Below are 12,463 nucleotides of genomic sequence, written 5' to 3'. Positions count from 1 at the left end.
TCAAACACAGATGTTTCTTGAAGGAGTCAGTAGATCATCAAACACAGATGTTTCTTGAAGGAGTCAGTAGATCATCAAACACAGATGTTTCTTGAAGGAGTCAGTAGATCATCAAACACAGATGTTTCTTGAAGGAGTCAGTAGATCATCAAACACAGATGTTTCATGAAGGAGTCAGTAGATCATCAAACACAGATGTTTCTTGAAGGAGTCAGTTGATCATCAAACACAGATGTTTCTTGAAGGAGTCAGTAGATCATCAAACACAGATGTTTCTTGAAGGAGTCAGTAGATCATCAAACACAGATGTTTCTTGAAGGAGTCAGTAGATCATCAAACACAGATGTTTCTTGAAGGAGTCAGTAGATCATCAAACACAGATGTTTCTTGAAGGAGTCAGTAGATCATCAAACACAGATGTTTCTTGAAGGAGTCAGTAGACTCTATCACAGTAAGGTTCCTGTGGTGTTTTTTTTACCGATCTCTAAATCTATCAATTAAATGTAAGGAAAAATACACGCAACTGATAATATTTATATTGTTTAGAGGAAACTTTATTAGTTATTTGATAGTTTGAGACGCAGTTATTGATACAAATAATATAAAATTATTCACTTATAATTAAAAATGTCTATATAAGTTCGACATTACAAAGTATATTTAATAAAGGAAGACAGTCGTCAATATAGATATTATTGATACAACGGTATCTTTTATACAATAAAGTATTGTTATGTTGTATTTTTGCTTGGATAAAAATACACAACTGTCCACTGATCTATGTTGTTTATCTTTAGACTTAGATTGTATCATCTTGTTCTTTCTTTTTATTTCTCTTTGTTCTTGTTCTTATTTTTATTTTTATGAATAATCGTCTTTATTGCTGTGTCTAATTGGAAAAACAATTTCATAGATCAATAAAGTTCTACTACTTTGTGTCCAAATTGAGACATGTCCGGGTTATTGGAAACTTTTTCAGGCCTTAATTATTCAATAAATTAAGTGTTTTCGTTTATATAATTCGTTAAATTACGGCACGACTATCATTCCATATAAACTTTAAATAGTTTGACTGATTCCTCGTGAGATGTCGCAGTATCAGTGCCAGTGGAATATTGAATGGTTCAATTTATTTTTTTCAAATATTGAAAGGTTGAATTAATTTCAATTATTCAATATCTTTTATATTTTAATTTCAGTTATTCAATATTTATTTTAATTCAAAGCCTTTTAATTTCAATATAAAACAATTCGAAGCCTTTAAATTCATCATAACAGTGACACCAGACAATATGTGACGTAAACTCATCGACTTCATCTCTACACAAAGAAAGAGTCTTTTGTTGGAGGTCAAAGGTTAAACTTTATTGACACTGAAGAGGAAACAAGAGTCACAATGATTACAAACAGTCAAAGAAAGATTCATCCAAACACTCGTGGATCATGTTGACGCCTCAGAGAGTCTCTGGATGAACATCTGCTGGAGACACTTCCAACATCTCCAACATCTCCACCTCCTCCACAGGTGCTGGCAGCTGCTCTCTGCTCCTGCTCCTCTGGACCACAACAACAACAACAACAACAACAACACACATCATGAAGATCACGACACTGAGCATCACAGACCTCACAAGATGGTGATCAACCTCTGGCTCTCTGAACATTACAAGGGTCTTAGATGTGAACACACAACGTCTTACTATCAGAACCACACACCAGAACTCTCCGCTGTGTTCCAGAGAGATGTTAGTGATCTCCAGGCTCGTGTCGGAGAGAGAGATTCCGTCTTCTTGTCCTTGATTTAAAAGTGATGTTCTTCCTTCAGTTCTGTTTGTCTTCATGAACCAGCGGATCTCATCAGGCTGTTTCCAGTCACATCCTAGAGTCACGTTCTCTCCTCCAGTGAAGAACACCTCAGCAGGCGGGTCAGACTCAGGACACACATACAGCAAGTACTGTTCAGGATCCTGATCACTGCGATCACAGGTGTATTCACCTGAGTGGTTCAAGGTCAGTGATGGAAACATCAGAGTGTAGTTGTGACTCTTTTCATCTTTCATGACTGATCTAATGATCCACACATGTGGTTTGTTTCCACTGATGTCAGAGCAGTTCAGCTCCAGACTCTCTCCCACTGACCTGTGAATGTGATTATATTGTACATTAACATAAAACCCTTTCAGTCGTACACAGCTCTGATGGTTCTTCTGCAGACAGTAATAATAGAAAGAACGAAAACTTACACTAATCGTTACCAGAAGAGACGTTTTGTTCTTCACTTGCTGTAGTTTGTACTTTGAAGATGTTTCATCATCAATTAAAGCTAATTCATAATTTCTTGTTCTGGGGTTATATGGAAGTAAAGCCCACTGGACACTCTGGTTTGGTCCCACATCGTCACAGTTCAGCTCCAGTGTCTGTCCAACATGAGGGTAAAAGGACTGAAATCTCATCTTCCGTGTGTCACAAACCAGGAGAGTGGAGTTCTTCTCGTGCGTCACGTTGTTCTGGGTCCAGCACTGTTCTTGGTACTGACCCGAGTCAGAAGCCTTCAGAGGGTCTGTTGTATAAGAAGCTTCTGTCTGCAGACTGAAGTCATGATGTGAAGAGTTCCACAGAAGTTCCTTCTCCTCACCGATCCATCTGGAGATCAAGCAGACGTCGTGAGCTGTTTTGTTCAGGTTGAAGCGATGATGGTCTCCTTCTATCTTGAGGATCTCAGCGAGGATGTTGTTGGAGAAGAAGGTCACCAGCAGCAGGATCAGTGCAGCCATGTCTGCGTCTGTGAGTGAGAGTCGACACTGCAGCGACTTCATGATGTTAATCTCTTGACCATCAGCAGCTTCTCGCCTACGATTGGTGGAACCAGACGATATCTTCAGGAAGATGCTCTTCGTTCTACTTCCTGTTCGCTTTATCAGATGTGAAGCAACAACGGAAACTGTTAAGAACTCACATGATTGACACTATTTTAATGCAATAAAAACATAATTATTGCTTCATTCAATTTACTTTTTCACTTTAATCAGTTAATTTTCTCAAAACCTGGCAAACATTAACATCACTTTGTCATAGTTTAAAGTCATATAACAGCATAAAAGTCCTATATTTTAACTTCTTTTCAAAATGACAAGTCATTTTCACACAAGATGTGTTTGTTATATAACACAAGATTGATTCATACATGTTCATAAATCTTTAACTTGGCAGATGAACATGGAGGTTTAACAAGGACCAGCATCAGAATAAGACACATCTATAAGAATCACGGTTACAAAGAGTAAATCAATGAAAGTGATCAAAAACTGCTCACTTTATCTGAGGAAAGATGTATATTTAGTGTTAAGATCCTCTTGAACAACAGTTGAAGAGAATGATTCCAGTCAACAGTGTGTAAACAACTTGAGGCAACAAAACTATTGGTGTCTGACACTAAAATAAGTTTGTGTTGATAAAGTAAAAAAAGCGACACATTATCTGTGGATCAAAACAAGCAGGAAACAGTCAAATGAACGATAAGATCACACGCATGAAGAAGTTGATGAAGAGTCACTTGTCTTTGTTGAGCCTCTTTAACTAAAAAATATGATATGATATGATTGACTTATGTGTTTAAATAAGATTGTGTTTCTAACACCAGATTCAAGTACTGGACAATACTACACATATATACTTGTAACTACACTATCACAACACCAGAGTCAAGTACTGGACAATACTACACATATATACTTGTTACTACACTATCACAACACAAGAGTCAAGTACTGGACAATACTACACATATATATTTGTAACTACACTATCACAACACCAGAGTCAAGTACTGGACAATACTACACATATATACTTGTAACTACACTATCACAACACCAGAGTCAAGTACTGGACAATACTACACATATATACTTGTAACTACACTATCACAACACAAGAGTCAAGTACTGGACAATACTACACATATATATTTGTAACTACACTATCACAACACCAGAGTCAAGTACTGGACAATACTACACATATATACTTGTAACTACACTATCACAACACCAGAGTCAAGTACTGGACAATACTACACATATATACTTGTTACTACACTATCACAACACCAGAGCCATGGTTTACTTTCATAGAGTATGAAATCAACGGGAAGAGGTGATGAAACAAAGTGTCTTCAGGTGAAGGATCAGAGTGAAAGATCGTTTCTGTTGAAATCCTTTGACGTCAGAATCTACTGATTGATCGTGAGATGAAGTTTAACAAGTTTAAAGTCCAGACGTTAAAACAAAGTTGATACTTTGTCATGAAAATATAAAAACTGATGCAGCAGTGATGACGTCACCTGATGTTTATGCAAATAAGTTAGTCATTTATATTTATAGAGCGCTTATCCAGCAACTCGGTGCTCATTTGGTTTTGTCTGTTTGTTTTTTATATTGAATTAAAAAGTCTTCGTATTTTTTTTATATTGAATTTAAAAAGCTACGATTTAAAAAATATTGAATAATTGAAATTAATTCATCTTTTTAATATTCTGATAGCATTGGTTTACTACATGTCGCTGTGTCCGTGTTGTTCACCTGAACAAACTATGTTCCATTAACCTTAATAGTCTTTTGCTGACCAATCAGAGATCATGTTGATCACAGGCTTCATTATCTACGCGTCCTTTGATTGGCTGATTAGTGTCAACCTGCCACATTCACGTCGGAAGAGGGAAACTACTTTACGTCATAGTCGATATTAAAACGTTTAACAATATACTATTTTACATTTCAGTGTATAATATGTCCCGAAGAGAAGACAGGATTTACTTTTCCTTGGAGCTGCTTAGTAATAATCCGGTTTAAAGTAGGCCGAAAATATGATGCTAGTTAGCCATGATGCTAACATGTTTATTACCCAGTACCAGCGATGTCAAAGGTCATCTCTGGTGAGTCTTCCTTTATTTTTATTGAATATTAAAGTTATAATGTTAGTGGAAAACTCATGTAGAGACTAAAAGGATCTACTTAGCTTGTATGGTGCGTCTCCATTTCTACCAAAACAGTCGTAAAAACAACAGGTGTTTTCTAGGCTGATGACGTGAGGTCAAAGGTTAAATACTGACGTGAAGTTTAAATTCTCCATGATGAATCACGAGCTGAAAAGCAGAGAAATGGAAAAAAAATATTCTCCACCACCAGTAAACTTCTTTATTAAACTTCTTTAATTAAAATAATTTCATACAATCATAGAATGAATTACGTGTTAAAAAATGTCTGGAATCGTTGGAATACTTTGGCAGTTTCTTCTGCCGACTCTTCACAAGTTGGACCGGGTCAGCCAGGGGAAGTCCTGGAAGCAAAGCATCAATTTGTTTCAAGACAATCTTTGCGGTTTGATCTTCAGGAAATCTAATTACAATACATAAAAACCCCGTCAGGGAACTCGGGCTCCATGGATACACTCGCCCACGCCAGCTTCATGTTGCGTGGATACATTCAACATAAACACGGAGAGCTTTCTAATTATGGGGCTCTTGAAATAGAAGGGTCAGGCCGGTGCGAGGTGGAGGGATTGCAGAAGCCCCTCTTCTCCTGTGCACCTGAGGATTAGCGTTGAGCAAGGCACGCCAGTCACGCCACTCGCGCCGCGTCCAAACTGAGAGAAGCTGCTGTAGCTCAGAAGCGTCATCAACGCTTACGATGGAAGGGAAGTTTCAAAGCTTTTCTTCGTCCGCTTACCTGCTGCTTCCTGTCGGACGACGGGTTGATGAGCACGTTGAGCAGGCTCGGTCTCGTCCAGTCACTCAGGCTCTGCTCCAGAGCACTACGGAGCTCCTCCACCGTCCTCACCAGGAAGCCTTGACCTCCAAACGCCGTCATGACCTGATCGTAGCGAGCCTCGGGGAGCAGCGTCACGGGCGGCGCCCTGAGAGAAGTTACACTCAGAAGAGAAACATCTTCCTGCCCAGTGCGATAAGACCATTTGATAAATAAAATATACTTAAAATAGTGTTTCAATCTGTAGTTCTATACATGTTTACACTTATTGATTATATATTTATCATTATTTAATTATAATGGTGTTTATTTTATTCTTTATTTATGTATTTATGTACAATTCTTCTTCTTAAAGAAACAAAAAAGTAATTTTTAAATATTATTGACCCTTTTTTATTTATTGACCTTTTCTCACATGTGAACTATATGTATTTATTATGTAAATGTATTATTCTTTTTTCTGAACCGCTCAATTTACAAGTAAATCTTATCTTAAGTAAGTAAGTAAGTAAGTAAGTAATTTGAATTTATATAGCGCTTTTCTAGACCAGGCTCACAAAGCGCTTAAAAAAATCAAAACAATACTCAATAAAATATATACTTTAAAGGTCAAGATAATACTGAGAAAAACACAGGAGTTCCAGAAAAAAACAAGGAAAAGCCTGAACAAATTAACACCAATTTTTCTAGTTTTTCTTAACTAGTGCTGAGTATCCATCAAATACTTTCTATACTGATATCAATACCTTCACTTTGGTACCTGTTTCTGAACGATACTTATGTTGATACCAATTGTAAATTAATCAATTCTAACAAAAATAAAAATATAGTACAAATCTTGAGTTTAAGGTTTCAGGAGAAGTAAACTCTTACAGTTTTCTTACAGATAAAAAAGTGCAAAAGAAAACTTACTAACAAGTTTTAAAAAAATGATCTGATGTTCTCCGTCTTAGTCACGCATTCGTTTTTCTCAAGAAAAATGAGAGACATTATCGAGTTTTGATCAGGCGTGGGTATCGTTTGCACGCATGTTTCAACACTTGGTCTTATCTTAACTGGAGGTCGTGCTACTCACACGGCACACAGATCCCCCATGTCGGCCAGTTCCTTCCAGGTCTCCGGGTCGACGCCGCCGTAGATGCCGTTGTTGTTGACCACGACGGTGACCACGGGTAGATTATACCTGGTAGAAAGACGGCGGTTGACTTTCTGCTCCACATGACGGTTCTTCTTCTGACTCCACCGACCTGCACATGGTTTCCACCTCCATGCCCGAGAAGCCGAAAGCACTGTCTCCTTCCACGCACACCACTCGCCGTCCGCCGCCCTCGCTGCGCTCAACCGCAGCCGCTGCGATGGCGAAGCCGAGTCCGACGCCCATGGTCCCGAAGGTGCCTGCATCCAACCTGTGGAGCAGCGGGGATGACTTAAGGGGTTAATATCGTATGTTAAATGAAGATTTACAAAATAGGATATTTTCATTCTTGGAGAATCAATTTATCCTCATTTTATATGTTTTTCCTTAAAGAAACACATGAAATTAATTTTCTTCTGAAGTTTTTCTCTTATTGAAAGTCTCTACAAGTGTTGACATCCATTAAACTCTGTTTCTTAACTTATCTTAAACACTGACGTCTTCATAGGTCAACACGAACATTAATCTACTACGATTTTAAAACAACCATCTGACTTGAACCATCTTCCAGAAAGAATCTAAGAAAGTATGTGCGTGACATCACAATATGTAACATTTCAAATGTTGAACCTTGTTAAATGTTTTATATATATTTAGACATTTAATTTTAATAATTGAATTGAAACATCTGAATATTTTCAAAATAAATTAAATATTTTTAAACATAGTTTGATATTTTAATTCCAATAGTTAATGTTTTTCCTAAATTCATTATTTAATGTTAAGGCTTTCAAATGTAATATAAAACTGTTTGCCATAAGAGTAATAATAATCATTTTTTTTATTGACTTTAACAGGCTGAGAATCCGAAAATATTGAATTTAGAAAATTCTATTTTTTAATTATTGAGTTGAAAATCAAACATCAGGTGTAGAAGAAAAATATTTTCTTCAATAAAAACAAATTCAACTTCATATATATATATATAAATATGATATAATATAAAAAAAGATTAAATTCAATTAACACTAAGAAATATTCCAATGCTCAAGAAAACAACTTCAAAGTTTTAACATTTGAAAAGTTAACTTCAACCATTCATTATATACTTCCATAAGAATCTCACCTAAATGTTGGTGATGAATTTAGGTTGTAGTTAAGTTTTTCTTCTATGAACCAGTGTAGGTTTTGTGTTCTGTGTGAAATACAGTATATATGCATGTGCTGCCCCCTAGTGGACCTTTGAGCTACAGGTCTTTGAGAAAAAAAGGTAAATGAATTGAGATTCTTCTTGCCGGTGTCGCGGGAAGTAGTTGTTCAACATGGTGCGTCCGATGTCCATGGTGTTGGCTCCTTCGCTGACGATGATGCAGTCGTGCGGCAGCAGCTGAGACATGTGGTGGAACACGGTGTAGTAGTTCATGGGCACAGTGGTCTGCAGGGCCAGAGTCTGTGGAGGGAACTTGTCGACGTCAACAGGCGGTGACTCACAATAGAGCTGCACGATATTGGAATTATGTGCGGTATTCCATAATGCTGTCTTTAATTGTGATATGGATATTAATGCGATATATTTTTATTTGAGCTAAAAATGTGGCCACGCGCAGGAGTGAGTACAGTAGTGTAGGTCCGGGGGTTGAGAGAAGGAAAAGGATGCGATATTTCCCTTTCGTTTATTTCAACGCTTCAGTGTCGACATGATGGTATAAAAATATCTCTTATAACGCTCAGTCTCGCGGGACTTGCATCGGTTTCCCGCCAAACTGAGCGACATCAGAGAGGAGCCGCCGGCGCGTCGTGATATCACCAAATCAATAATAAACCCTTGTACACGCACACATAACACTTTATAAATGATGCTAACAACTTAGCTCGTTAGCATACGGTGAAGACGCACACATAACACTTTATAAATGATGCTAACAACTTAGCTCGTTAGCATACGGTGAAGACGCACACATAACACTTTATAAATGACGCTAACAACTTAGCTCGTTAGCATACGGTGAAGACGGACACATAACACTTTATAAATGACGCTAACAACTTAGCTCGTTAGCATACGGTGAAGACAGACAGGTTTGTTTGGAAGTTCACGATCTTCTAAGAAAACAACTGAGACGAGATGAAAAGTTCTTACGATATGTTGCTTTAACAAAGGAGGTTGTAACGTAAACAACAACGAGACATAGAAGTACAAATTGACAACTTTACAGAACGAGACACTGATTGGTCCAAGTGCGCATTTAAGAAATGATTGATTTATACAATAAAAAATTATAAATGATCACATGCATATCACACGTGCCAGTATCGCGATGCCGATATTATTCCTATATATCGTGCAGCCTTAAAATAAATCCAACCCACTTGAGAGATGTTAGTGTTTGCAGTGATCTTCTCCTTCAGTGAGATCCACCAGTCGGAGTCAGAGGAGAATCTCCAGCCAGATCTCTGGAGGCTTCCTAGGAGCTGAGAAACTCAGGTTTAGTTCTACAACCGTCTTTACATGAGCGTTAAATCATTGATTTATCTCACGTTTTTATAGCTCAGAGTCATTTTAACTCTCCCAAAACAATAAGAAGCTCCAATAATCTATTTTTTATATTTTTATAAACACATTTTATTTAGTAAATAAGTCTTTTCTACCTGTAGAGCGACAGCGTTGACGTCTCCCAAGAGAGCAGCAGCTGGTCTCACATTGTTCCCCATTTCCTCGGCACAAATGTCCACCTACGGCACAGACGTACAGAATATAAGGTGATGGCGATGATGGATGTTGTTGAAGCTCAACCTGAATGACTTTCACTGCAGCGTTGAATCTTGGGGGCAAACCAAAGTGTAGCATCCAGTTGAGTCGCGCCCCGAATAGAAGAACAACGTCTGCCTGGAGCAGAGCTCTGTGCAGAGAGACGTTGGTTTTTAGGTTATTTCACTAATTTATTAAGTAAAAAACTGATTTTTCTACATGCACTGAAGGGCAAAACACCAGCAGAGGCAGAATAGACAGTGAAATAAATGTACATAAAGTCGTATTTTTAATTAAGAATATTTATTGATAACGAATAAATAAAAAGTATTATATTAATGTGTATAAGAAATCATATTTATAATACATTTTTTAACGTCTGTATATATATATATAAATGACAAAATGTTTCGGATTCCAATCACAATAAATAAAGTGAAATATTTTAAAACGAACACCAGTAAGAGGTATTAAAAGAAATAACAACTAAAAAGTTTTAATAAAAAGCCAAATATTACAAAAAAAAATGTTTAGGGAGTACATTAAAATATAACCTTGTGATAATATTGAAATATTAAATATTATTATGTTTAAGTTTTTGCATTAGAAGTAAAATATCAGAATGAAAACCAATAAACCTTGAATTAAAACAAAGAAAAACCTTTAAGATGATAAGAGACAACATGACTGGATTAGACTAGATATTAATTTATTCAACATTTAAATAATCATTTTATTGAATAGTCTAACAAGTGGTGGTTTTGATAAATGAATGAATAGACACCTGGAGCGAGCAGCAGCCACACAGTTCACATGGTCATCGGGGAGAACGCCTTTGCCCATGGGCGTGGGCAGGAAGGGCAGACCACTGAGCTCCACCAGGCTCTTGAGGGCAGCTTCTGCGCGGCCGTAGGCGGCTCCTGTGACAGATCGACTGAAGTCCAGTTTGAAACGACTTCAAACATGTTTACCTTTGCCGATGATGACCAGAGGTCTTCTGGCAGCTTGTAGGACAGACGTGGCTTTTGCGATTTCAGTATGGTCGGCCAGACTGACCGGAGGAGGAGGACAGCGGGAGACCGGTCTGCAGGAAGAAGAAGCCATTGTTGACTAAATCCACTGAACCTTATCAGAAGATGCTCCACCTGACGCTGCTTCTGTCCACTCGAGCGTTGACCATGTCTCCTGCTATGTCCACGTAACAAGCTCCGGGTCGGCCGTACAGACTGGAGCGCACAGCCTGAAACAAACATGACCAACATCTACAGACGACCAGTGTGACGTGGAGGTGACAGGTTACCTTCTCGATGACTGCAGGGATGACTTCTAGACTGCTGGGCCTCGCTGAGAACTTGCTGTACAGACGACAGGCTTCCACCTGGAGACACTCGGAGGGTTAGAAGATGGACTTTGGATGAGGGTTGATGAAAGAAGGATGAGTGATGATGGATGCTGGATGTTGGATGAGTCATAATGGATGAAGGATGAGTGATAAAGGATAACTGATAATGGATGAAGGATAAGTGGTGATGGATAATGGATGAAGGTTTATGGATGAGTTATGATGGATGAGTGATGTTGGATTAGTGATTAAGGATGCGTGATGATGGATGAGGATGTTGGATGAGTAATGAGAGATAAGTAATGAGGGATGAGTTGTGATGGATGAGAGATGAAGGATGAGTGGTGATGGATGAGTGATGAGGGATGAGTGATGATGGATGAAGGATGAGTGATGATGGATAATGGATGAGGTATGAAGGATGTTGGATGAGTGATGAGAGATGAAAGATGAGATGAAGGATGAGTGATGATGGATTATGGATGATTTATGGTGGATGAGTGATGAAGGATAAGGAATGATGGATGAGTGATGTTGAATGAGTGATGATGGATGAGTGATGAAGGATGAATGATGTTGGATGAGTGATGAGGATGAATGATGATGGATGAGTGATGAATGATGTTGGATGAGTGATGTTGGATGAATGATGTTGGATGAGTGATGAGGATGAATGATGATGGATGAGTGATAAATGATGTTGGATGAATGATGTTGGATGGGTGATGATGGATGAGTGATGAAGGATGAGTGATGATGGATGAGTGATGAAGGATGAATGATGTTGGATGAGTGATGAGGATGAATGATGATGGATGAGTGATGAATGATGTTGGATTAGTGATGAAAGATGAGTGATGATGGATGAGTGATGAAGGATGAATGATGTTGGATGAGTGATGAGGATGAATGATGATGGATGAGTGATGAATGATGTTGGATGAATGATGTTGGATGGGTGATGATGGATGAGTGATGAAGGATGAATGATGAAGAATGAATGATGTTGGATGAGTGATGAAGGATGAATGATGTTGGATGAGTGATGAAGGATGAGTGATGATGGATGAGTGATGAAGGATGAATGATGTTGGATGAGTGATGAAGGATGAGTGATGATGGATGAGTGATGAAGAATGAATGATGTTGGATGAGTGATGAAGGATGAATGATGTTGGATGAGTGATGATGGATGAGTGATGAAGGATGAATGATGTTGGATGGGTGATGTTGGATGAGTGATGAAGAATGAATGATGTTGGATGAGTGATGACGGATGAATGATGTTGGATGAGTGATGAAGGTTGAGTGATGATGGATGAGTGATGAAGAATGAATGACGTTGGATGAGTGATGAATGATGTCGGATGAGTGATGAAGAATGAATGATGATGGATGAGTGATGAAGGATGAGTGATGATGAATGAGTGATGAAGGATGAATGATGTTGGATGAGTGATGAAGGATGAATG

General features: G+C 38.1%; 1 protein-coding gene across 1 annotated transcript in view; it reads right to left on the bottom strand.

The window, feature by feature from the left end:
* Window positions 1-5,180: 5,180 nt before the first annotated feature.
* Window positions 5,181-12,463, bottom strand: part of LOC148063013 (2-hydroxyacyl-CoA lyase 1-like) — an 18,509-nt gene continuing 11,226 nt past the window's right edge. The window contains exons 6-17 of the mRNA XM_087812456.1: window positions 10,950-11,027; window positions 10,795-10,889; window positions 10,621-10,733; window positions 10,434-10,569; window positions 9,695-9,800; window positions 9,550-9,633; window positions 9,271-9,372; window positions 8,196-8,350; window positions 7,013-7,171; window positions 6,841-6,948; window positions 5,727-5,913; window positions 5,181-5,337 (exon numbers count right to left, since the gene is read on the bottom strand). Of these exons, the coding sequence (XP_087668582.1) occupies window positions 5,305-5,337; window positions 5,727-5,913; window positions 6,841-6,948; window positions 7,013-7,171; window positions 8,196-8,350; window positions 9,271-9,372; window positions 9,550-9,633; window positions 9,695-9,800; window positions 10,434-10,569; window positions 10,621-10,733; window positions 10,795-10,889; window positions 10,950-11,027 (1,356 nt within the window). The 3' untranslated portion in view covers window positions 5,181-5,304. The remainder of the gene's footprint in view (window positions 5,338-5,726; window positions 5,914-6,840; window positions 6,949-7,012; window positions 7,172-8,195; window positions 8,351-9,270; window positions 9,373-9,549; window positions 9,634-9,694; window positions 9,801-10,433; window positions 10,570-10,620; window positions 10,734-10,794; window positions 10,890-10,949; window positions 11,028-12,463) is intronic.

Source organism: Callionymus lyra, chromosome 17 (genome assembly GCF_982586985.1).
Source record: "Callionymus lyra chromosome 17, fCalLyr1.hap1.1, whole genome shotgun sequence".
NCBI classification, from domain to species: domain Eukaryota; kingdom Metazoa; phylum Chordata; class Actinopteri; order Syngnathiformes; family Callionymidae; genus Callionymus; species Callionymus lyra.
The sequence above is the reverse complement of the archived record's forward strand: the minus strand, read 5'-3'. Positions and strand labels throughout refer to the sequence as shown.